The sequence below is a fragment of the Bolinopsis microptera genome, chromosome 2 (assembly GCF_026151205.1).
Source record: "Bolinopsis microptera isolate Bmic1 chromosome 2, MBARI_Bmic_1.0, whole genome shotgun sequence".
Lineage (NCBI taxonomy): Eukaryota > Metazoa > Ctenophora > Tentaculata > Lobata > Bolinopsidae > Bolinopsis > Bolinopsis microptera.
The window spans coordinates 1638189-1663277 of NC_087073.1; the positions used below are offsets into that span (position 1 = coordinate 1638189).

The 25089-nt window shown below is 43.3% G+C and overlaps 5 protein-coding genes across 5 annotated transcripts; 1 reads left to right on the plus strand and 4 right to left on the minus strand.

Moving 5' to 3' along the window:
- The first annotated feature begins 91 nt into the window (after positions 1-91).
- On the plus strand, positions 92-12686 carry LOC134826308 (uncharacterized). Its single transcript, XM_063838638.1, has 8 exons — positions 92-194; positions 670-849; positions 6312-6436; positions 6755-6912; positions 7077-7202; positions 8002-8236; positions 10217-12074; positions 12238-12686. The coding sequence occupies exons 1-8, from the start codon at positions 93-95 to the stop codon at positions 12547-12549; spliced, it is 3096 nt and encodes a 1031-aa protein (XP_063694708.1). The 5' UTR covers position 92; the 3' UTR covers positions 12550-12686.
- Positions 12687-13186: 500 nt separating this feature from the next.
- Positions 13187-16392, minus strand: LOC134826270 (uncharacterized PPE family protein PPE21-like). The gene is made up of 2 exons (XM_063838586.1): positions 16357-16392; positions 13187-14281 (listed from the first exon to the last, which is right to left on the minus strand). Exons 1-2 carry the CDS (start codon positions 16390-16392, stop codon positions 13187-13189), a joined length of 1131 nt encoding a protein of 376 aa, XP_063694656.1.
- On the minus strand, positions 16190-19912 carry LOC134811572 (protein KRTCAP2 homolog). The gene is made up of 3 exons (XM_063818536.1): positions 17731-19912; positions 17455-17521; positions 16190-16552 (listed from the first exon to the last, which is right to left on the minus strand). The coding sequence occupies exons 1-3, from the start codon at positions 17951-17953 to the stop codon at positions 16444-16446; spliced, it is 399 nt and encodes a 132-aa protein (XP_063674606.1). The 5' UTR covers positions 17954-19912; the 3' UTR covers positions 16190-16443.
- LOC134826271 (ribonuclease P/MRP protein subunit POP5-like) lies at positions 18342-18797 on the minus strand. Its single transcript, XM_063838587.1, has one exon. It carries the CDS (start codon positions 18795-18797, stop codon positions 18342-18344), a length of 456 nt encoding a protein of 151 aa, XP_063694657.1.
- On the minus strand, positions 19123-22980 carry LOC134826275 (centriolar satellite-associated tubulin polyglutamylase complex regulator 1-like). Its single transcript, XM_063838591.1, has 3 exons — positions 22801-22980; positions 21077-21131; positions 19123-19910 (listed from the first exon to the last, which is right to left on the minus strand). The coding sequence occupies exons 1-3, from the start codon at positions 22978-22980 to the stop codon at positions 19123-19125; spliced, it is 1023 nt and encodes a 340-aa protein (XP_063694661.1).
- Positions 22981-25089: the final 2109 nt, after the last annotated feature.

Here is a 25089-nt window from a genome sequence, read left to right on the forward strand (position 1 = left end):
TGCCAATTGAAGATTTTGTAAAAGTATCAAATTTACAGCACAATCGTATCAAATGACAGAACTATAATAATACTGATCCTTACAATAGTATTATGAGATCATGTGACATTGAGCTGCGTCAGTTCCTCAACCTAACCCAACCTGATTTACCTGAAGAGGGTCATCTATTCCATTGTCCTTATGTAACTCTTGCGGTAAGTGAGGGGGGTCATGTTTTTAGTGTGTTAACTTTCACCTGTTACAGATCACTTCTTATGATTTACCCTATTCAGTGACGAGTGTGTTAGGATTTCATTTAATTGTTATTACTGTATACTACTACAGGGTGGCCCATAAGTGACTACCCACACGCAACCTCTTAATAACTCACGTAATTTTTCTCCAAATTGCACCAAAATTTCAGAGATAATAGATATGGGTCAAACTTAGATTTCCTGAAAGTTTCGTAAGCCACGCCCAATTACAGTGGGCGTGGCGTGACACTCCCTCTTTTTCACTATTGTCTTCATAAAATGAGAACGCTTTAAGCTAAGAACTCAAAATTTTTTGCACACATTTGGCTTGATAATTGAAAACCTTTGTATATCTACTACTACTATATCTACTACTACTACTATATCTACTACTACTACTATATCTACTATACTATACTATTATATACACTGTCAGATAGAGGAGGACAATGCAGCGTTAGAGCGTGTGTTGAATGCCGCGCACCGCGCGCTACTCAATATGGAAGAGGAGGAGGATAGTGATACCGTCAAATCAGCAGAAAACTTAACTGGTTTTTGTAACCTTCTAGCTAACCTGAAGCCTGCTAAGTGTAACGATTTCCTTGACTCTCTCCAGGTACATGGTAAAATTATTTTAAAAGATAGACGTAAAGTTAACATAAAGTCATGAATTAAAACGATTTTATAACCTAAATATTTAAGAGGTGAGATGGTGCAAGTTGCTTCTCTCATAAATGAGGATTAAGAACCCTCCCAATTTTTACAGCAGACATGGCATCCACGGAGAATCGTTCGCCCAAAAGTTCCATCAACCTCACACATTGAGACTCTATGTTATACAAATCAGAGTACTTTAAATACCAATCCAGATCCTCCCACTGAGTTACCAGCTCAGCTGAGTTTTTACGAAACTCTAATGGGTTCCGCTTTTTAGGTTTTCCATCCCCTGAATTTATAGCGGGGCCCCCCCTGGTGATATTAACTATGTAATTCCTTATCTCATCAGTAAGTTCATCTCCAATAAAGTCGTATATTCTCTGAGCTGTGACCAGGGGTTCTAAGCTCATATCTGTGTGAGTAACACGTAGATAACGGTCTTTTAACCAAGGCTCATTATTTACAAAAGCTATTGTCTCCATGTTGTTGTGACAATATTCAAATGATTCGTAACACTCCTTTATACTGTTCTCATGTGCTGTAGAACCTACAAATTCCAGCATTTTCATCGAGTCCCACATGAAGTAATTCCAGCCAGTTCTTCTCGACTTCATCATGGGTAAAGGATTCCTCAACAGATGTACGATCTTAATGTTTGCAGTCCTAATATTCCCTATCTTCAGGATATCAGCTAGATGGGTAAGTCTAATGACCTTGAGAGCGGTGGTTTCTCTGTACTGACACACCTCACGGTGAATCTCCCTCTCAATTCTAGGTTTAACACACGCAGTAGTGTTGAACCTGTGCAGGTTCTCTTCAGGAGAGCCACAATACGCGTGTTTCTCCTGAACTATAATAGTTTTGAAGAGAGTACAGTTGTGCATTATTTGTTGGAGATACAGCATGCTCAGGTCTGAGATAGTGTGGTCTGCCCGGGCCCCCACAAGCAGACCCCGCTTAAACAACTTCCTCAGGTGCCCCTCGTGGAACGGCTCGAACAGGTACTGCATTGCTGGGTTACTGTCGAATATCTGCCCTAAAAACGTGGAACCGCCCCTGAAGGAGGTAACCAGGAGAACTAGCTTCTTATCGGGGTTAAGAGTTAAGTTAAATGCAGGGTCTTTAACACTCTGAGCAGGGTTACTTGGCCAGTTTGAATTATCAGACATAGAGTTACTGATAGTGTTACTGATAGTGTTGCTGGTGTACAGAAAGAATACCAAGCTGAACCAAGATAAGATGAACAACATCAGGCGTATTGCTGTCATTCCTTCAATTAGACTCTGTTGGAAACCTGAATATAACTTGTAATAGTTGGTATCTAACTCAATTAAATACAACTCATCGTCAGTAGCAGTAGTAGTAAGTAGTAATTAGTAATAATTAGACTGCAAATCGACAGTAGCAAATGAATAGTACAAGTCGAGGAACAATTCGTATTATCTGTTGTAAAACATTATAATCAGCTAATAACTGCGTCGTATAACAAACTCAGCAAATGTCTGGTGGTGGTTGGCAGGAAAGCCCCATAATATTATGTCTATAATTATGTATAATATTATGTCTACAAGCACACAAAGTTAAACGCCACATGTAAAAGTTGTGTCTACGTTAGCAGCACGGAGGGGGTTCTTGAAACACAATCTAGCTTTTACAACCTACTACTACAACAACACAGCTGCTGCTGTACACGTATAAACTTGCTAAGTTTGTATTTGGGGCCTCATTGAAAATGCTTCTGAGTGCGGACAATGTATTCGAGTTTTTACATAGCTTACAGTAGCAGAGTTAGGAAAGAGTTGTTGCATGGCATTAGGCCCTAATATTAGGGACTAACATTAGGGACTATTAATATTATTAGGCCCTAATGTCATAATGATAAAGGAAGGACATATCGCAAACATGTCCCTCTTATGCCCCTAATAGTGGTTGTTTCAGTGCCTTATATCGCTGCTCCCCCCCTAAAAGTGGTTGTTTCAGTACCTTATATCGCTGCTCCCCCCCCCCCCCCTAAAAGTGGTTATTTCAGTACCTTATATCGCTGCTCCCCCCCCCCCCCTAAAAGTGGTTGTTTCAGTACCTTATATCTCCCCCCCCCCCTAAAAGTGGTTATTTCAGTACCTTATATCGCTGCTCCCCCCCTAAAAGTGGTTGTTTCAGTACCTTATATCGCTGCTCCCCCCCCCCTAAAAGTGGTTGTTTCAGTACCTTATATCGCTGCCCCCCCCCCCTAAAAGTGGTTGTTTCAGTACCTTATATCGCTGCTCCCCCCCCCCCCTAAAAGTGGTTGTTTCAGTACCTTATATCGCTGCCCCCCCCCCCCTAAAAGTGGTTGTTTCAGTGCCTTATAGCGCTGCTCCCCCCCTAAAAGTGGTTGTTTCAGTACCTTATATCGCTGCCCCCCCCCTAAAAGTGGTTGTTTCAGTACCTTATATCGCTGCCCCCCCCCCCTAAAAGTGATTGTTTCAGTACCTTATATCGCTCCCCCTCCCCCCTAAAAGTGGTTGTTTCAGTACCTTATATCCCCCCCTAAAAGTGGTTGTTTCAGTACCTTATATCGCTGCTCCCCCCCCCCCTAAAAGTGGTTGTTTCAGTACCTTATATCGCTGCCCCCCCCCTAAAAGTGGTTGTTTCAGTACCTTATATTGCTGCCCCCTCCACCCCTCTAAAAGTGGTTGTTTCAGTACCTTATATCGCTGCCCCCCCCCCCCCTAAAAGTGGTTGTTTCAGTACCTTATAGCGCTGCTCCCCCCCCCCCTAAAAGTAGTTGTTTCAGTACCTTATATCGCTGCTCCCCCCCCCCCCCCCCCTAAAAGTGGTTGTTTCAGTACCTTATAGCGCTGCTCCCCCCCCCCCCCCTAAAAGTGGTTGTTTCAGTACCTTATATCGCTGCTCCCCCCCCCTAAAAGTAGTTGTTTCAGTACCTTATATCGCTGCTCCCCCCCCCCCTAAAAGTGGTTGTTTCAGTACCTTATAGCGCTGCTCCCCCCCCCCTAAAAGTGGTTGTTTCAGTGCCTTATATCGCTGCCCCCCCCCCTAATAGTGGTTGTTTCAGTACCTTATATCGCTGCTCCCCCCCCCTAAAAGTGGTTGTTTCAGTACCTTATATCGCTGCTCCCCCCCCTAAAAGTGGTTGTTTCAGTACCTTATATCGATGCTCCCCCCCCCCCCCCTAAAAGTGGTTGTTTCAGTGCCTTATATCGCTGCTTCCCCCAGTGGCGTAACAAAAGGCCCTGCTGACCCCGCTGTGCAGGGGGGCGCCGCCTTAGGGGGGCGCCAAATCGTCGTTTGAATGTGGGACAATTTCGAAAACTTAACTAAAGTACTAGCAAAACTGCGCGTTTTGCTCTAGATACACACTTTTTTAGAGATTTTACCGGCGTATTCTTTAAAATCACCTAATTTGTTCAATTTTAGGGAGGGGCACCAAAAGGGGAGGGGGCGCCAACAGGGGGGCGCTTTTTTCGGCAGGGGGGCGCCAACAGGCAACGTTACGCCACTGCTTCCCCCCCTAAAAGTGGTTGTTTCAGTACCTTAAACCCCCCCCCCCTAAAAGTGGTTGTTTCAGTACCTTATAGCGCTGCTCCCCCCACCCCCTAAAAGTGGTTGTTTCAGTACCTTATATCGCTGCCCCCCCCCCCTAAAAGTGGTTGTTTCAGTACCTTATATCGCTGCTCCCCCCCCCCCCCCTAAAAGTGGTTGTTTCAGTACCTTATATCGCTGCTCCCCCCACCCCCTAAAAGTGGTTGTTTCAGTACCTTATAGCGCTGCTCCCCCCACCCCCTAAAAGTGGTTGTTTCAGTACCTTATATCGCTGCTCCCCCCCTTTCAGTACCTTAAATCCCCCCACTAAAAGTGGTTGTTTCAGTGCCTTATATCGCTGCTCCCCCCCCCTAAAAGTGGTTGTTTCAGTACCTTATATCGCTGCTCCCCCCACCCCCTAAAAGTGGTTGTTTCAGTACCTTATAGCGCTGCTCCCCCCCCCCTAAAAGTGGTTGTTTCAGTACCTTAAACCCCCCCCCCTAAAAGTGGTTGTTTCAGTACCTTATATCGCTGCTCCCCCCCCCCCCCCACTAAAAGTGGTTGTTTCAGTACCTTATATCGCTGCCCCCCCCCCCCTAAAAGTGGTTGTTTCAGTACCTTATATCGCTGCTCCCCCCACCCCCTAAAAGTGGTTGTTTCAGTACCTTATAGCGCTGCTCCCCCCACCCCCTAAAAGTGGTTGTTTCAGTACCTTATATCGCTGCTCCCCCCCTTTCAGTACCTTAAATCCCCCCACTAAAAGTGTTTGTTTCAGTGCCTTATATCGCTGCTCCCCCCCCCCTAAAAGTGGTTGTTTCAGTACCTTATATCGCTGCTCCCCCCTAAAAGTGGTTGTTTCAGTACCTTATATCGCTGCTCCCCCCCCCCCTAAAAGTGGTTGTTTCAGTACCTTATATCGCTGCTCCCCCCCCCCCCCTAAAAGTGGTTGTTTCAGTACCTTATATCGCTGCTCCCCCCCCCCCCTAAAAGTGGTTGTTTCAGTACCTTATATCGCTGCTTCCCCCCCCCCCCCCCTAAAAGTGGTTGTTTCAGTACCTTATATCGCTGCTTCCCCCCCCCCCCCCCTAAAAGTGGTTGTTTCAGTACCTTATATCACTGCTCCCCCCCCTAAAAGTGGTTGTTTCAGTACCTTATATCGCTGCTTCCCCCCCCCCCCCCCACTAAAAGTGGTTGTTTCAGTGCCTTATATCGCTGCTCCCCCCCCCTAAAAGTGGTTGTTTCAGTACCTTATATCGCTGCTCCCCCCTAAAAGTGGTTGTTTCAGTACCTTATATCGCTGCTCCCCCCCCCCCTAAAAGTGGTTGTTTCAGTACCTTATATCGCTGCTCCCCCCACCCCTAAAAGTGGTTGTTTCAGTACCTTATATCGATGCTCCCCCCCCCCCCCCTAAAAGTGGTTGTTTCAGTACCTTATATCGCTGCTCCCCCCCCTAAAAGTGGTTGTTTCAGTACCTTATGTCGCTGCCCCCCCCCCCCTTAAAAGTGGTTGTTTCAGTACTTTATATCGCTACTCCCCCCCCCCCCCCTAAAAGTGGTTGTTTCAGTGCCTTATATCGCTGCTCCCCCCCCCCTAAAAGTGGTTGTTTCAGTACTTTATATCGCTACTCCCCCCCCCCCCCCTAAAAGTGGTTGTTTCAGTACCTTATATCGCTGCTCCCCCCCCCCCCCCCCCCCTAAAAGTGGTTGTTTCAGTACCTTATATCGCTGCTTCCCCCCCCCCCCCCCCCTAAAAGTGGTTGTTTCAGTGCCTTATATCGCTGCTCCCCCCCCCTAAAAGTGGTTGTTTCAGTACCTTATATCGCTGCTCCCCCCCCCTAAAAGTGGTTGTTTCAGTACCTTATATCGCTGCTCCCCCCCCCCCTAAAAGTGGTTGTTTCAGTACCTTATATCGCTGCTCCCCCCGGTGGAAAGCTTGACAGACAGGTCCTCCTACTCGAGATGTCAGACATTTCAGCACCACGTGTGGTTGCTACTCTCTACTACACGTGCACTGGTCGCAGCCAGGTAACACTCTTTATATCTGCTTTTCAATTGGGTTCAGTTGTCGGTCACTTGTTACAGCCGACCTACTCCTGCACGGAAATTCTAAACATTTTGTTGCATTAATGTAGTCTTAAACGAGTTTCTTGTCTTAATGTTGTTTAAAATGAATTTGTTGTCTTAATGTTGTCTTAAATGAGTTTGTTGTCTTAATGTTGTCTTAATGTTGTCTTAATATTTTGTCATATTTTGTTGTCTTATCGGTGTTTGTTGTCTTAATGTTGTCTTATTATTGCATCGGTGTTCGTTCAAGTGGCCACACACTAATAAAAGACTGGTCAGGTACCTGCCCACCTCCCTGGATACATACTGGAACATTCTAGACGAGAGTCTGGGTAGTTTACTGTCCCAGTCCTTCTCTAGGGTCACACAGACTAAGGACTCTGCTCTTACTTTAGTTTCAGAGAAAAGGTCCATCTTTAGCCCTCCTCAAACATTTGGTAAGTAAAAACTGAATGTTTTATAAGAATCGAGAAAAACATAGGCTTTCAATATGTTTGCACTGCTGTTCCGTTATTTTTAGCACGTTCTGACTAAACTTAACTCACATATTATCACGGTTGTCATGGTTACTGATTATTTATTAAATTAAATAAATCTTCAGCAAGTTGTGAGTGTGTTGAAGTGTGCTGGAAGTTCGTTATCAGTAAGATATCTGAGGTGTCAACTGATCACGTTGCCAGCAATCTGAGGTTCTGGGACTTATTCAACAAACATTTCAACTCTTTAGGTAAAATAATGCTCGAAAAACATTAAGTTAAATATAATTATTAATTTTAAACATACTTTACAATTGTCTACATAATATAATGTTCAACGATCATTTCAACTTTTTAGGTAAAATAATGTTCAATATTAATTTCAACTAGATTACTAATAAAATGTAATAAAATGTAACAAAATTACGTTTTTATAATATTTCAACTCTCAAGACCTAATTAAAACGTGATAAAGGAAACCAAAAGTAGTAACTTAGTAATACTATTAAGAAAAGCAATTCCCAAATTGCTTTTCTTAGATAAAGAACTTGACCCTCGTTAAGTTGTTATCGTATAAGGACACGTTTATTTGAGTTTGGGGATATTGGTTAGTAAAAAACAGCGTTCTCGGCTTAATTTTAGTATCCAGTAACCTAGCATGTTCAGAAGTTCTGAAAATTAGCCACGTGACCCATACTCCCATTATGTGCATCGTTCAAAAAGACTTATCGAAAGAAGAAAGCTAAGACTGGATGGATTATATTTTTCTGTTCTACTTAAAGTAATGAATGAAAAGTATTTTAATACTACTATTTAACAAATAATTTGAGATTATGGACATGTCAGTCAGAAAATTTCTTTATTGAAGTTTTACCTAAAACGATTCATTACTTAGTCGAACAGATGAAGAAAATCCATCGAAAGTTTCCCTAAATAATTCCCGCATGTAAGATCCTGTTATATAACTTCAGGATATTATAAGTGTCATCAGTTGCAGTCATGTGACCAATAAACAATAAACATGTATTTTATCAAAACTAACTATTTCAGTGTGCTCGTCAGATAACACATCAGGTCTGATGTGGATCCTGGAGCAGATAATCACCATGGTAACGAGCACGTGCCCCAACTTGCCTAGCAACTGGAGTATTGTACAGGAGCTGACTAAACTAAGCTGTGTTAACCCAGCACATCTAAAACAAACTCTTATCTCACTAACTAAAATAGGGGAACTGTGGCCGAGCAACATTGTTATTGTTATGACATTACAACAACACTTTGCCAGGTAACACCTGTTGTTTAATTGGTTGTGAGATTTTATAATAATAATCAATTAAACGATTTGTTGATATTTAAGATGGAACAGCAAACGCATGACACAATAATAGTGTTATGAGTGCTGCAAGGTATTGTAGGACAATATAGTGTATACAATATCCTTCATAATAGTAGAGCACTTTTAATACCAACTGTTACAGGAGTTTGAACAGTAGATCCTCTAATACCAACTGTTACAGGAGTTTGAACAGTAGATCCTCTAATACCAACTGTTACAGGAGTTTGAACAGTAGATCCTCTAATACCAACTGTTGCAGGAGTTTGAACAGTAGATCCTCTAATACCAACTGTTGCAGGAGTTTGAACAGTAGATCCTCTAATAACAACTGTTGCAGGAGTTTGAACAGTAGATCCTCTAATACCAACTGTTGCAGGAGTTTGAACAGTAGATCCTCTAATAACAACTGTTGCAGGAGTTTGAACAGTAGATCCTCTAATAACAACTGTTGCAGGAGTTTGAACAGTAGATCCTCTAGTCTGGTGCTATTACTTTTAATACCAACTGTTGCAGGAGTTTGAACAGTAGATCCTCTAGTCTGGTGCCATTACTTTTAATACCAACTGTTGCAGGAGTTTGAACAGTAGATCCTCTAGTCTGGTGCCATTACTTTTAATACCAACTGTTACAGGAGTTTGAACAGTAGATCCTCTAGTCTGGTACCATTACTTTTAATACCAACTGTTGCAGGAGTTTGAACAGTAGATCCTCTAGTCTGGTGCTATTACTTTTAATACCAACTGTTGCAGGAGTTTGAACAGTAGATCCTCTAGTCTGGTGCTATTACTTTTAATACCAACTGTTGCAGGAGTTTGAACAGTAGATCCTCTAGTCTGGTACCATTACTTTTAATACCAACTGTTGCAGGAGTTTGAACAGTAGATCCTCTAGTCTGGTACCATTACTTTTAATACCAACTGTTGCAGGAGTTTGAACAGTAGATCCTCTAGTCTGGTGCCATTACTTTTAATACCAACTGTTGCAGGAGTTTGAACAGTAGATCCTCTAGTCTGGTGCCATTACTTTTAATACCAACTGTTGCAGGAGTTTGAACAGTAGATCCTCTAGTCTGGTGCCATTACTTTTAATACCAACTGTTGCAGGAGTTTGAACAGTAGATCCTCTAGTCTGGTGCTATTACTTTTAATACCAACTGTTGCAGGAGTTTGAACAGTAGATCCTCTAGTCTGGTGCCATTACTTTTAATACCAACTGTTGCAGGAGTTTGAACAGTAGATCCTCTAGTCTGGTGCTATTACTTTTAATACCAACTGTTGCAGGAGTTTGAACAGTAGATCCTCTAGTCTGGTGCCATTACTTTTAATACCAACTGTTGCAGGAGTTTGAACAGTAGATCCTCTAGTCTGGTGCCATTACTTTTAATACCAACTGTTGCAGGAGTTTGAACAGTAGATCCTCTAGTCTGGTGCTATTACTTTTAATACCAACTGTTGCAGGAGTTTGAACAGTAGATCCTCTAGTCTGGTGCTATTACTTTTAATACCAACTGTTGCAGGAGTTTGAACAGTAGATCCTCTAGTCTGGTGCCATTACTTTTAATACCAACTGTTGCAGGAGTTTGAACAGTAGATCCTCTAGTCTGGTACCATTACTTTTAATACCAACTGTTGCAGGAGTTTGAACAGTAGATCCTCTAGTCTGGTACCATTACTTTTAATACCAACTGTTGCAGGAGTTTGAACAGTAGATCCTCTAGTCTGGTACCATTACTTTTAATACCAACTGTTGCAGGAGTTTGAACAGTAGATCCTCTAGTCTGGTGCTATTACTTTTAATACCAACTGTTGCAGGAGTTTGAACAGTAGATCCTCTAGTCTGGTGCCATTACTTTTAATACCAACTGTTGCAGGAGTTTGAACAGTAGATCCTCTAGTCTGGTACCATTACTTTTAATACCAACTGTTGCAGGAGTTTGAACAGTAGATCCTCTAGTCTGGTACCAGTCCTGTCCCCCCACCAATACTCCAGAACCTCAGAGAGTATTGTAAAACTAGACACCCTCACAGAGGACACCATGTTCCAACATTTCCTCAGATTCTACTCCAGGGGGCTGGACAAGATCCCCGAGGTTAAGAGAGTTACTCTCATCAGACGACTGTTCCAGTCAGAGAAATGGGACCACAAGTCTCTAGCGACCATGTCGGCGGAGAGTCTGCAGAACCTGGGACTACTGGTGGGGTGCTGCTTGTTACTGATAAAACCGGACAGTTTAACCGCACAAGTTAACAAGATGTTCGGGTCCCTCAGTGGGGATATCATCTCCAACTCATCCTCACCTAATGTGGTAGTTTCTCTCCAGATAGGAATGACATTGTCAGCTGTTGAGGTGGGGTTAGATAGTCAGCTGCTGCTAGAACAGCTCACCATCATGTTGAACAGGATATCAGAGGATTATGTAAGAGAAAGTGACTCGAGAAAGTGCCAGATATTTGGGGTTTTCTCTAAGATGCTGAATGATTTGGAGTGTTTGGCCGGATCCTGTAAGTTTGATTCGGTCATGTTTCTGGGAACCTGGGTCGAGATGTTTCTCACAGAGGGTGATCCCCAAAGATCTGGTAAGGTTTTGAAGTTTTGTCAGTTTGTTATTGACAAAGCAAATGTGAACGATACTTCTGTGGCGATGGTTAGCAAGTTTGTCGTTAAGCCGATTCAAAAATTTATAAAATCGAGAAATCAAGACCTTCAACAATGTTTTAACATTGCTGCCGATGTCTTGGCTAAGTTATTTTTAATACTTCATCAGAATGATAACGAAAAACAGAAAAATATCCGTTTAGAAATATTTTCTATCGCCACTCCTCCAAACTGTCCGTATTCTCTAGCTTCAGAGTTTCTGTACAGAACTCTACAGCAATCAAACATTACCTCTCACAGTGATATTACCTCTCGTCTCATACTGGACCATCAGAACGTAATGGCTAATGTTGTGTTCACTGTAATGTGCACTAATCATGTGAGACCTCAGGAATTTAGTAATGACACTGATAAGCTTGAGAAATTCTCTGTTTTATTGCAATGTTTATTCGACTGTCCACATTTAGCTGGGATAAAACCAGAGCTGCAAAACTTGAGTCCACAAAAAGAAGGGCTGGTTCTAGATTTTGTGTCCTTGTTGACGGATTTTCACCAAAACATGCCCTTCTCGGACGGACAGCTGTTTAAAAGCTTTGTTTGGAAGATGTTTGAGAGCGTCCCAGAGACACTTACTACTACATTAGTAGGACACACTGTGGATGATGGCCGGTGTAAGAGATTGTATCAGCTGGTTGCTCACATGTTCCTGAAAATACCCAACTTGTTATACAACCCAAGTAGACCCAACTCACCTATCCTCGTCCTCTTCCAAACATTCGTCCTGAAACGAGAGCAGCAAAACAAACTGCAAATGTTCCTAGTTTTACCCAACATCTTCTGGGGCCTCTCCAGGATATCATACAGATCGAACAACCTCTTTCTCAAACATATAATGAAGGTGTTTGATGAAGTATACGCTCAAGCTGCAAAGAAAGACTGGAGTGCAGGGAAGCAGGACCCGTTTCTCGTATCACTGTTCACTTCCTCGTTTGCGGAGGAGGTTGAGGACTCTGTTCGCTCCTTCAGGCAGGTCCTGATGGACCATATCAGAGAGCCTGCCTACTGTAAACTCCCTAATACTCAGGAGGATATAGCAGGTCTACTGTACTTCATTAGCAAGCTGGAACAATCCACTAAAGATAGAGCGCTTCTCCTGAGTGATTTTACTAAACTTTATCCTTTTCTGTTACAGGTGAGCGCTTATTTTGCTTCTACATGTTACTCGTTAGGCAAATAACTTAATTTCCTGATTTCTGAATGATTATAATCTGTACGTGCTAGCTTGATTTGACGATTAATAGCAGACTTTGAGCGTTACTCGTTCCAGACTTGGTAAATAATAAACTGTTTAACAGGTACTGTACTGTTCGTTGAGGGACAAATCCCGACAACACATCAAACATCTTGTTTCTGACATCTTCAGACACTTCTTCAAACAAACAAACTGGTCAGAAGATGATCTGACATCTGTTACTGCCAACTTTATATCCCAGAACGCTAATGTTGAGGGGGGTCCAGTGTCATTGGTAGAGACATTTAAATGTTTGATGGAATTTGGGGCGTTAGAAATTGTTACTAATTCTTTAGAATCGCTTGAATCTGCATTGCATGGAAGAGCATATGATGAATTTATTTTACTGAAAGAAGAAGTATTGAGATGTCAGTAATTATTCTTCCTACCTATTTTTAACCATTTATACAAATTAAATTATTAACTTGTGTAGTGTTTATGGTAGACACCAATTTCAATCCACTATTATCGTTCTCATGTAATAATATTTCACTTTTATATATTACATTAAAAACGGTGTGTAATCAGTTCCAACAAACATTCGACGCTACAGGCATGATTTAAGGAGGTCCCCGAAATCAAATTAGCTGTTTCGATCTGAGCGCTAACTCCAAAGGACTTAGAGGTATACATTTGTACGCAGCACGCAGGCAACAACGCGCGCATGTATCGCATGGCGTGATATTAAGGTTTGTTTGTGGTATGGGACAGTACTGAGGAGTTTATCATCTGAGTGATTCACGTACGTACGTAGGACAGACATGTTCTGTAGTTATCTGTTATAGTTCTACTCCGTTAGCAAAAGAGCCTTCAGAAGATGTTTCCGTAATTATTCTTCTCAGAAGACTACACTTTTGTCTGTAACTGTCGTGTAGTGGTCCCGAGAGTTGGGTCCCGGCTAACATTGGACAGTCGGGTCCCAGAGAGTAGTGGTCCCGAGAGTTGGGTCCCAGAGAGTAGTGGCCCCGAGAGTCGGGTCCCAGAGAGTAGTGGTCCCGAGAGTTGGGTCCCGGCTAACATTGGACAGTCGGGTCCCAGAGAGTAGTGGTCCCGAGAGTTGGGTCCCAGAGAGTAGTGGCCCCGAGAGTCGGGTCCCAGAGAGTAGTGGCCCCGAGAGTCGGGTCCCAGAGAGTAGTGGCCCCGAGAGTTGGGTCCCAGAGAGTAGTGGCCCCGAGAGTTGGGTCCCAGAGAGTAGTGGCCCCGAGAGTCGGGTCCCAGAGAGTAGTGGTCCCGAGAGTTGGGTCCCGGCTAACATTGGACAGTCGGGTCCCAGAGAGTAGTGGTCCCGAGAGTTGGGTCCCAGAGAGTAGTGGCCCCGAGAGTCGGGTCCCAGAGAGTAGTGGCCCCGAGAGTTGGGTCCCAGAGAGTAGTGGCCCCGAGAGTCGGGTCCCAGAGAGTAGTGGCCCCGAGAGTTGGGTCCCAGAGAGTAGTGGCCCCGAGAGTCGGGTCCCAGAGAGTAGTGGCCCCGAGAGTTGGGTCCCAGAGAGTAGTGGCCCCGAGAGTCGGGTCCCAGAGAGTAGTGGCCCCGAGAGTTGGGTCCCAGAGAGTAGTGGCCCCGAGAGTTGGGTCCCAGAGAGTAGTGGTCCCGAGAGTTGGGTCCCAGAGAGTAGTGGCCCCGAGAGTCGGGTCCCAGAGAGTAGTGGCCCCGAGAGTTGGGTCCCGGCTAACATTGGACAGTCGGGTCCCAGAGAGTAGTGGTCCCGAGAGTTGGGTCCCAGAGAGTAGTGGCCCCGAGAGTCGGGTCCCAGAGAGTAGTGGCCCCGAGAGTTGGGTCCCAGAGAGTAGTGGCCCCGAGAGTCGGGTCCCAGAGAGTAGTGGCCCCGAGAGTTGGGTCCCAGAGAGTAGTGGCCCCGAGAGTCGGGTCCCAGAGAGTAGTGGCCCCGAGAGTTGGGTCCCAGAGAGTAGTGGCCCCGAGAGTCGGGTCCCAGAGAGTAGTGGCCCCGAGAGTTGGGTCCCAGAGAGTAGTGGCCCCGAGAGTCGGGTCCCAGAGAGTAGTGGCCCCGAGAGTCGGGTCCCAGAGAGTAGTGGCCCCGAGAGTCGGGTCCCAGAGAGTAGTGGCCCCGAGAGTCGGGTCCCAGAGAGTAGTGGCCCCGAGAGTCGGGTCCCGGCTAACACTGGACTGTAGTTTGTCTGACAATATCAGGAACCAATGAATAATAATAGGGTGGTGTCTGTCTGTGCGGCTACCAAGCACACTGCTCTGTTGCACTGGAACTCGTACCAAGGCTAGATTAAAGAGGGAGATATGGAACTCGTACCAAGGCTAGATTAAAGAGGGAGATATGGAACTCGTACCAAGGCTAGATTAAAGAAGGAGATATGGAACTCGTACCAAGGCTAGATTAAAGAGGGAGATATGGAACTCGTACCAAGGCTAGATTAAAGAGGGAGATATGGACCTCGTACCAAGGCTAGATTAAAGAGGGAGATAAGGAACTCGTACCAAGGCTAGATTAAAGAGGGAGATATGGAACTCGTACCAAGGTTAGATTAAAGAGGGAGATATGGAACTCGTACCAAGGCTAGATTAAAGAGGGAGATATGGAACTCGTACCAAGGCTAGATTAAAGAGGGAGATATGGAACTCTTACTAAGGCTAGATTAAAGAGGGAGATATGGAACTCGTACCAAGGCTAGATTAAAGAGGGAGATATGGAACTCGTACCAAGGCTTGATTAAAGAGGGAGATATGGAACTCGTACTAAGGCTAGATTAAAGAGGGAGATATGGAACTCGTACCAAGGCTAGATTAAAGAGGGAGATATGGAACTCGTACCAAGGCTAGATTAAAGAGGGAGATATGGAACTCGTACCAAGGCTACATTAAAGAGGGAGATATGGAACTCGTACCAAGGCTAGATTAAAGAGGGAGATAAGGAACTCGTACCAAGGTTAGATTAAAGAGGGAGATATGGAACTCGTACCAAGGCTAGATTAAAGAGGGAGATATGGAACTCGTACTAAGGCTAGATTAAAGAGGGAGATATGGAACTCGTACCAAGGCTAGATTAAAGAGGGAGATATGGAACTCGTACCAAGGCTAGATTAAAGAGGGAGATGAGGAACTCGTACCAAGGCTAGATTAAAGAGGGAGATATGGAACTCGTACCAAGGCTAGATTAAAGAGGGAGATATGGAACTCGTACCAAGGCTAGATTAAAGAGGGAGATACGGAACTCGTACCAAGGCTAGATTAAAGAGGGAGATATGGAACTCGTACCAAGGCTAGATTAAAGAGGGAGATATGGAACTCGTACCAAGGCTAGATTAAAGAGGGAGATAAGGAACTCGTACCAAGGTTAGATTAAAGAGGGAGATATGGAACTCGTACCAAGGCTAGATTAAAGAGGGAGATATGGAACTCGTACCAAGGCTAGATTAAAGAGGGAGATATGGAACTCGTACCAAGGCTAGATTAAAGAGGGAGATATGGAACTCGTACCAAGGCTAGATTAAAGAGGGAGATACGGAACTCTTACTAAGGCTAGATTAAAGAGGGAGATACGGAACTCGTACTAAGGCTAGATTAAAGAGGGAGATATGGAACTCGTACCAAGGCTAGATTAAAGAGGGAGATAAGGAACTCGTACCAAGGCTAGATTAAAGAGGGAGATATGGAACTCGTACCAAGGCTAGATTAAAGAGGGAGATATGGAACTCGTACCAAGGCTAGATTAAAGAGGGAGATATGGAACTCGTACCAAGACTAGATTAAAGAGGGAGATAAGGAACTCGTACCAAGGCTAGATTAAAGAGGGAGATATGGAACTCGTACCAAGGCTAGATTAAAGAGGGAGATATGGAACTCGTACCAAGGCTAGATTAAAGAGGGAGATATGGAACTCGTACCAAGGCTAGATTAAAGAGGGAGATATCATCATGATCCCGTGGTAGAATTACCAAGATCAATTTGAAGTTAGAGTAGTATTTTTTTACTTCGGGTTAAAAGTCTCCTAGTCAAGTGTAACCTGACCCAGGTTAGTGACAATAAGGTACAAGGCGGAATACTGGATATTTTTAATACAACTCTTCAATATACACATTACAATGTACAATTCAAACATGGCTCACTATGTCACAAAACTTATTTGAAGTAAAAATATTCGTCTCACAGATCAAGGTTTAAACTCATAGTAAAAATAAATTATCTGAAATTGTCATAATCCAAAATAAATGCATTAACCCCAATATTAGTACTAGTAGTGTCGAGCGTGACCATGCTGGTTAATAAGTTCACAGCTTTATTATTGTGCATTTTATAGTAAGAGAGTTATCTTCGTTTCTTTTTCTCCAGTTTAGTAGGAGCAGCTTCTGATACACCGTGAGTCTTCTGAGAGATACTGTTCATAAAGTAGAGGATAACCAGGGAGAATATTACACTGAAAAGTTAGTAGTTAATAGCATACGGGGGGGGGGGGGGGGGGGGGGGGGGGTCAAGTTAATCAGCTGAAACAAATAGCCAGTACCCATACTAGTGGGATAATAGTTTATACCTTATATTATGTATTTATCATGTACAGTGGTAGTACCTGTAGTGAAACAGAAAAGGTGATCCAAATTAACAACAGTAGTATCGTAACATCATATACCTATCTGCGGGGGGGGGGGGGGGGGGGGGGGATCATATGGTCAGAATCGCACGTGACGTTGGGTGGGTCATATTTTCTTCCAAAACGCAGTTAGTACTCTTGTTCTATTAGTGGTGGGTCTGCTGTTCATTTCCCAGAAAAACAGTTAGTACATGGAATTAAGGGGTTCATTTTTTGGGTGTCCAACCCCAAAAAACCCATTTTACCTCTAATTTCAATTTTGGGAATAGGTTATTTGAGTTTTTTTGTAATTTTTAAAATTTGTTTGTAACTTTTTATCTAATTCGACTACATTGAAAACAAAACCCTTACTGAATAGTGGGTATAATTTGCCCATTTCCAATGTTTAATGAGCTGTTTAAAGCAATTTATGGGTGGGTATCTTATTTCATATACCCAGACTCAGTTAGTACCGTGATTTCTCAACAGTTATACCGCAAAGCCGCCAAAAGGGGATGGGGTCCTAAATATTATCCGAAAAAAGCAGTTAGTACCGTGAAGGGGGTGGGTGGGTCCCTTTTGTAAAGTCAAAAACTGCACTTAGTCGACGTCACGTACTGCACTTAGTACCTGATCCCCCCCCCCGCTACCACAACCTTCTAACTTTATTAACCAGTGGTACCAGCTGATAAATACTTTATGAGGTAATATCACAGTAGTTACATTACCAAATGAGGTAATCTCTCACTTACCAGCATGTTATTGAGACTCTGTGAATGGAACCAGCCACAACCAAAGAGAGAACTAGAGAAAACGCAACTGAAATAAAATAATAATTAGAAATGGGTCACCAACATGTAGCCATTAACGATTCCAACTTGAGAAAGATAAAGTAATGTTTATATCGCTTTTAGCAGTCTGAATTTGAGGAGATTATAACAAAGGGAATACCCACAAAACAATCAAAATGAAATATTAACTCTACAGGAGATACTTAGCAAGATGCTCCGCAAGCAATTCAGTATTACCTTCAGGAATGAGCTGTAATTCGAATCCCTTCCCCATCATTATACCTTCGAGGTTGCCGATAGCTGTCAGTACGAACATAAAGAACATGGAGGCAATCCCCCCGCCGAGTATGGTCATCCCTTTAGTTTCAGCAAGCTGACCTTTAAAAGTCTGGCTAGCTGCCAGGGTAGTGATAGCCAGGACAGAGGACAGGAGAAATGATACATTCGTGGAAACAGCCATGGTCTGGGGGATAGTTGGTTAAGATTGATTAGATACAATAACTTCCACGTGACAATCTCGTCAGATTCCGACATTAGAGAATAAAAGGAAGTCGATAAGCATAGAAAAGTGTTTAAACTTTATAACATCAATAAATTAATATACATTGATTCATCGGGCGACCAAGTCAGTGATAAACCAGTATAAAATTGTTCTGAACGAATCTCGACACAGTGGGATAGGAAACTTGAACTACCCTCGATAGAGCGAAGTTACGTGTTGCGCGCCACCATTTTATCTCAATTCGCTGGTAACCGTCGCGTTCCTTTTCTTTGCTTAAGCCACCAAAACGTGCTAGTACTTTTAGTTAATATTATCCGAATGTCCCATGTTTCGAGATTTGAACCCGTCAGCTAACAGCCAAGTTGCGGATATCTTTCAGAGTTTCTTCTAAAACGCCTTTAATCTGCTCTCTTTCTCTAACATCATGGGTATCTAGCATCTGTCTGTGTAGAACGTTAACATTATGTTTCACCAGCTGCTTCTGACAAGATCTGATAGTCCCTCCGACGTGTATAACGTTCAGTACACATCTTTTACTGTTCACCACAACTAAGCTGCTCAGTGAGACTCGTGACTGTTTCTCAAAGTCTGCAGGTACCCTTATCAGAGCAGTTCCTGACAACAGACCCAGATACACTATCTTTATCCGCCCCTGCACGTGTCCCAGACCAAACTGCCCGTAATTCTCCTCGATTGAATTGTAAATAGCGTTCTGCAGGATCTGACCCGTCAATTGCAGATCAAGGTTAGAATCTAAGTAGTGGAGCGAAGTCAAGAAGTATCGGTACTTCAGACGGACCATTAAGATGCGCAGGCTTGACCTACGATGCAAGATGTATTAATAGCATGGAGTCTTAAATTTCGCATTAGCGCATCAAGTTAAAATATCTACACAATAGTAATAGTAATGATGATGCAATATATTAGCCACATCTAAGAGTGATCTCTCATTATCTAGTCCTAGTAACGGTAACAAATACCAATACAATATATAGGAGCAGAGTCTACACTGCACTTAAGCATAGTCAACACTGCGTCTACATAACTTTTAACATATTTACATCTGAATATATTTACAAAACATTTATATAATTTATACAAATAAACAATTTTCTGCAAGTTGAAGCTCAAGAGTCTGATTTAGTGGATTTGGCTGCTGAATCACTGTCGAGGCACTGTGCCTTCTTGGGTAGTACCCCAATACTGGCGTTAATAGTGTCACTATTAGCAATGCCCAGCAAGTATGTGTAAAATGAAGGTTTGAGGGACTTGCCGAGGACTCTGTGTACCACCCTAATGGAGGGATGGTGGTACGTGTTATTGGCTATTAGATCCGTTATACCGTCTAGAAATATACTAGACTCGACCCCTTCTAGTCGGGGGGTAGTGCCCCCGGTAGCCGCCCCTTTATCAGACGACAGAGACAAATACAGCTCCCTGCACGAGTTAAGGAACTCATTGTAGCAGAACTGCACTTGAAACGCGTAGAGGAAGTCCTGGAAAGCCATCAAGCAGTCCGAGATAGCATCGTCCATAAGGATTATCCGGGCAGCAGATTGGACAATAGTAAAAGGGAAATCAGGACAAAGCAGCTGCATGAGGGCATGGTATTCCTTAGCAGTGAGGAGGTCGCCATGGTTACCTATACTCTTAAAAACCCTCCAGAATAGCTTCACAAAACTAGCCCTGTTGTGCGGGTTAATGGAGACATAACTGTAATCCTGGTGTATCACATGATTACCCGCGCTGACACGTGCAAAGTAGTCTGACAGATAACGGAAAGGCTGGAGTTTAGGGTCGGAGTCCTTGACGGTGTATAGAGTGGTGAGAGCGTGGTTCAGGTAGGAAACCACGTGGTGGGACTGGAGGTACGCTTCCGGGGTCTGGGAGAACCTGTCTTTTGTATCTGTCATACCTACGGGTATAGGACGTCAATATTGTGTACATTTATAGGGCCCTATATAGGGGCCTATATAGGGGCCAATATAATGGACGACTGGAGTGATTTGCAACTCACTTCCTATATTATAGTTGCAGAATGCAGAAGCGTAATTCAAAAAACTTGTGTCATTGAATATTTAAATGTTTATCACTATTTTGTGCTAAGATTTGATATAAAGGAAGACTCGTATGTTTTTCTGCAAATCAGAATAAATTAAAATCAACGTAACTCAGATATAATTATAAATTGTTTACAGAAAATACGTCCTCTTGCGAGTAGGCCACGGTGTATATTGTTTACAGATAGCTGATTATAATTTTCAATGGGCCGCTGTAAAAATTAAAAACACTCAAAGGATTTACACGACATATTTTCGTACCTTCACATACACTTTTTAAGAATGTCTTTCTCGTTGCTAATTCCATGTTTTATTTAAACTTGTATTTATAAATCTAATATAAATGATTTAACGATTCATAATCCACGACTCAATCGTCGACACAGGGTAATCCAAGAAATAGAAATATTATTAGTTGTTATATTCAAGGAAATATTATTAGTTGTTATATGCAAGGAAATATTATTAGTTGTTATATGCAAGGAAATATTATTAGTTGTTATATGCAATGTAGTAATATCAGTGAAACTCCCAGTTTAGTTCCTGTAAAATCTCGATTTGTTTGACAGGTAACTAAGGTAACTAAACTCATAAAATAGGGCCAAACGCCGGAATGTTGTCTGGAGTTTCACTGCAAAGTTTCTGACTTTGCTATGTTAACAAACAATGCGATGGATGAAATGATTGAAAATAAACAGAGTATGCTTTATAAAGAGTTCTGTAGGATGATTGTTAAAAATTAATAACAAAATCAACTTTAAACCTAACAAAGAGCCACTTTTCTGGGTAACTTCCTTTCTGGAAGAATATTTCTGGACATTTCCACAAGCTAAAAAACAACTCCCACCAATATGCTATGTTACTATGGTAACAAACTAATATGGGGAGGTCTCCTGCACTTCATCTGTCCGATATTTATAACTAAGTCGCTTTACACTCTCGTAACCAAGTATGATGAGAAGGGAGTTTGTGGACATTGAGAGGGCTCGAGCTGTCAGTCCTTTAGTGAACATGTATATACCTTCCTCAGACCACAGCCTTTTAGTTGCTTTTACTAGAGATCTACTGCCTCCTGTCTGAAATATTAGTGCTATTAGTAATCAATTAGGAAAACTTGTTATTGGAGGTAATTGATTGTTTGCAGGGTTAAGGGGGCAGGGGGGTCATTATGACTCTCACCAAGTTCTCAAGTTAAACAGTTTTCTTAACTAAAACAACGCCCTGACTAAGAATGGAAATGTTGTAGTCGTGTAATTACTGCGGACACATACAGAATACTCAAACAGTGATTGCAACATTCATTACATTACTGCATACTGTAAAACTGGTACTATGAAACTAGCTTTAGGGATCGGACATGAAACTATTTAATTAGAGCGGAGGAAGGCAGTGTTAGTCCAGGTTAGCTAGTTAAGGTTAGGTTATTGACTGACTGGGCCTCGCGGTGTCACGTGGTTCGCCATGTGAAGTCACGTGACACCATGCTGGTAGGTTTTGCTTGCCCTCGTTAGCCGGCAGTTCTTTTTTTTCCCCGGAAAGCCATTTAACGGTAAGTTGTAAAAGTTACCGCTTCCGAGGACAGTGTAGCCGGGCCTTCCGAGTCGCTATCTTGGTTTACTGATCTAATAGTAATTTATTACCTTTTCGAGACTTATTGTACGAACCCCTGTTTCCTTTGTTCTTACCTTACTAGACTCGATCAAGTCATTCGATCATTTAAAGTTGTTCGGCAACTCAGAAGCCTGTAGAGTTAAAGTTGGCAGAGCTAGAAGATTTGCAGTATCAGTGTAGGGAAGGGGGGGGGGGGGGGGGGGGGGGGGGGGGGGGGGGGGGGGGGGGGGGGGGGAACGATACTTCAGAATCGTGCCCGTGTATTTCTAATACCGTTGTACACACGTCACTATCGTAACCCTTGTACACTTTAATTACCCGTTGTACGCCACTTATTACCGAATTGTTGTGAGCAGGCACTGTTGACCATTGGTACGCCCCGGAGGACTTGCTCTGGTGCCACCCTTATTTTACATGGTAACCAAACCGGAAACATCAAGGAATGCCCCTAATTTGAACTAAAGGCACCTTTACCTGCGCTTGGTAAAAAACGAGTGGATCGACATCCAAGAATGTTGACCAAAGCGAATTATTAAATGAAATGAGTATTTATATCCCGCTCAATGCAAGTCTCTTAGCTTTTTTGTCTGATGACTCACGTACTCATACTGATGCAATGACACCGAGACAGCCGATTTCTCATTATCGTCAAAGAAAACCAACTTTCCAACCGCATCATCTTTTCTAGAGGACTATCCATGGCATTATAACATCAAACTTTAACACAAATCCAAAGTAGTTTACTATGAACAACCAAAGACCTGATAAGTCCTACTTAAAGTAAAAGACTTGCAGAACTGAAGAACTTACTAAACATGTCAAAAAATGGAACTTAAACTGAAATTATCAAAAATTATGCCAAAATTTAACTAAAGCTAAAATTATCAACTAAACAAATTCAAAATAAATTTCTCCACAATTGCGTTCGAGGCTAAGTGCCTTAAGTCTGTCAAGTCGTCACTATTATTCAAATAAATATTTCTTTATTTCAAATCGTCTAAAATAGTTTTTAAAAAAAATATTGCATTGGAGATATAAATATAATATTATATTATAAAAACTATACCCTTCCTTGACGTTCACCATCCACCCTGACAATCTCACATCAGTCTACAGAAAACCACCCACACCAACCTCTATCACCAAGTACTCCATCCTGCACCACTCACAGTCAACTGAAGACCGCAGTCTGCCTATCCTGACCACCAGAGCCACAACATCTGCGCACCCCAACACCTTGACGGAGGAACTTCCAGACAGTACGACACGTTTGCCTCCCAGAACCATACCCACCCCACCAGCAATCACCACCATCATGGACGAAGTACAACGGAAATTCACCAACCCCCCTCGTCCACCAATCCCGTACCCTCATTCACAACCGACAGACCCGTGAACATGCCCTTTGTGTTTTTTCTTCCTTCCATCCCTCCCTATCCAAACCCATACCGCAAGATACTTCGGACAACACTACTATCAAATCACAACCCACTCCTGTCTACTCCTCGCAACCTCCACACCAAAACGAAGACCACACCCCCTACTCATCTCACGCCCAACCTCCATCTACGAAAATTTCCTGCTCACAGTGCTCCTCAAATTACCCGGACAGACTTAACAGACCTTGATTTCACCGCATGACAGAACACGAACGATGTTAACAGACTCAACAAGAATCGGCCATTGACGAATCCACAGACAGAATCAATCACCCCTGCACATCATGCCCTGACCACCGGCCACAACCATCTCCTGGAACAATATCGAAGTCCCTCAAAATCTCTCCTCACCTCACGCACCCCAATCGTTGACCTCACAGAACACGCAGCTATACAAATACACACCAGCATGACCGAAACAGACCGTGCACCCAAATGAGTTTTCCTCTGGGACCCCCATCCTTCCTAAAGATTGGCCCAAATCCTTAAAGTCCAGACCATCTGGCATTTCTCTTCTCAACCTCAACAGAAGCCTAAATTTTATTGACATTGGACACACCCCCCCCCGAACCCTCCATCCTTGACACCACTCCATCACATATAACATTGTCCACCCCAACACATTCAGCTGACGAACGATTAAGGGGGGGTGGGGGGGGAGGGGGGGGGGGGGGGTGGGGGGGGGGGGGGGGGGGGGTGGGGGGGGGGGGGGGGGGGGGGGGGGGGGGGGGGGGGGGGGGGGGGGGGGGGGGGGGGGTGGGGGGGGGGGGGGGGGGGGTGGGGGGGGGGGGGGGGGGGATTGGATTTTTTTGTGAAACTTGGTTTCGAGATAGCAGTTGACCAACAAACTAGGACAGGTGACCGACCTTTTGAGGGGGTCCCGGACCCCAACCGCCAACGGTGCCCGCGGGGCAGCACGGCCCATATTTGGTCCAAATTAGGCTCAATTTAGCTAAATACCCAGAACATGCCCCATAAACCAGATATAGGTGCTTTAACTTGGAGCTTAGTGGGTCGGCTGGAACTCGTATATTAATTTTTCATCAAGATTGGACAAAAAATGACTGAGTTATGAGCCAAAAACCATAATGACCATAATTGGGCATACCACCATCAGCTATCGATGATCGATTTGGCCCATAAATTGTCATATATCAATATTTTTGAATGAAATACCAACTTTATATGGAAGGTAAGCCATAGCTACACATTCCTCTATGATTATCAGCACAGTACTAACTAACTGTGGATTCTGTGTTTAAATAATCGCAAAAATGAACAACATCGCCAATATCTCAGTTCGCGATATTTGGCAAAACTGATTTCGCTCAAAACAAAGAACTCAATAGGGTTTCCAATATTTTTACAATATGAAATTTTCAGAATCAACGTAGAATCGCATTTCGACTTAATTTTGTACTGAAATTTGCGCCAAATCCAAAACTTTTCCTGGCATTTTATTTTTCAGAATTATGCCGCCAAATTTTTAAGTTTGATGTAAAATTCATATACGAAAGATCAGAAGACCACTAGCTACAAGTATGCACCCAAATCTGGGTTATGGGCATTCTGGGTATTTATGCTAAATTGAGCCCTAATTGGGACCAAATAAGGGCGAGGCTGCCCCGTGGGCACCGTTTGGCGGTTTGGGGTCTCGGACCCCCTGAAAAGTTCGGTCACCGGTCCTAGTTTGTTGATCAACTGCTATCTCGAAATCCCGTTTCACAAAAAAATCAGGTGAACCCCCCCCCCCCCCCCCCCCCCCCCCAACTACATGTTTATTGAAAGCTTCTACAGTTAACCATCGTATCTCTTAGTATGTTTCTAACCCAACTCCATTCAGTAATACATTGATGTCTACCAACCAACCCCTCATATTTGGACATCCATGGCATAAATACCAGTATTAACCACTCCTATCTATAAATCAGGCAACCCCTTCACTGATTGGCACTAGGATTGAAAGCTTTATTCCCCGATAGTA

Excerpts from the sequence above, each read along its gene's own strand:
- LOC134826275 (XM_063838591.1), bottom strand. The coding sequence starts at position 22,980 with ATGGTGGTGATTGCTGGTGGGGTGGGTATGGTTCTGGGAGGCAAACGT. Across the intron at positions 21,132-22,800 it reads TGGAGTACTTGGTGATAGAG|ACAGGAGGCAGTAGATCTCT; the intron begins GTTGGTGTGGGT and ends CTAATATTTCAG. Across the intron at positions 19,911-21,076 it reads AAGGCTGTGGTCTGAGGAAG|GTATGACAGATACAAAAGAC; the intron begins GTATATACATGT and ends CTATACCCGTAG.
- LOC134811572 (XM_063818536.1), bottom strand. The coding sequence starts at position 17,953 with ATGGCTGTTTCCACGAATGTATCATTTCTCCTGTCCTCTGTCCTGGCT. Across the intron at positions 17,522-17,730 it reads ATTACAGCTCATTCCTGAAG|TTGCGTTTTCTCTAGTTCTC; the intron begins GTAATACTGAAT and ends ATTTTATTTCAG. Across the intron at positions 16,553-17,454 it reads AGAGTCTCAATAACATGCTG|TGTAATATTCTCCCTGGTTA; the intron begins GTAAGTGAGAGA and ends CTAACTTTTCAG.
- LOC134826271 (XM_063838587.1), bottom strand. The coding sequence starts at position 18,797 with ATGGTCCGTCTGAAGTACCGATACTTCTTGACTTCGCTCCACTACTTA.
- LOC134826270 (XM_063838586.1), bottom strand. The coding sequence starts at position 16,392 with ATGGTCACGCTCGACACTACTAGTACTAATATTGGG. Across the intron at positions 14,282-16,356 it reads CTACTAGTACTAATATTGGG|CCGGGACCCGACTCTCGGGG; the intron begins GTTAATGCATTT and ends GTCCAGTGTTAG.
- LOC134826308 (XM_063838638.1), top strand. The coding sequence starts at position 93 with ATGAGATCATGTGACATTGAGCTGCGTCAGTTCCTCAACCTAACCCAA. Across the intron at positions 7,203-8,001 it reads CAAACATTTCAACTCTTTAG|TGTGCTCGTCAGATAACACA; the intron begins GTAAAATAATGC and ends TAACTATTTCAG. Across the intron at positions 12,075-12,237 it reads TTTATCCTTTTCTGTTACAG|GTACTGTACTGTTCGTTGAG; the intron begins GTGAGCGCTTAT and ends ACTGTTTAACAG.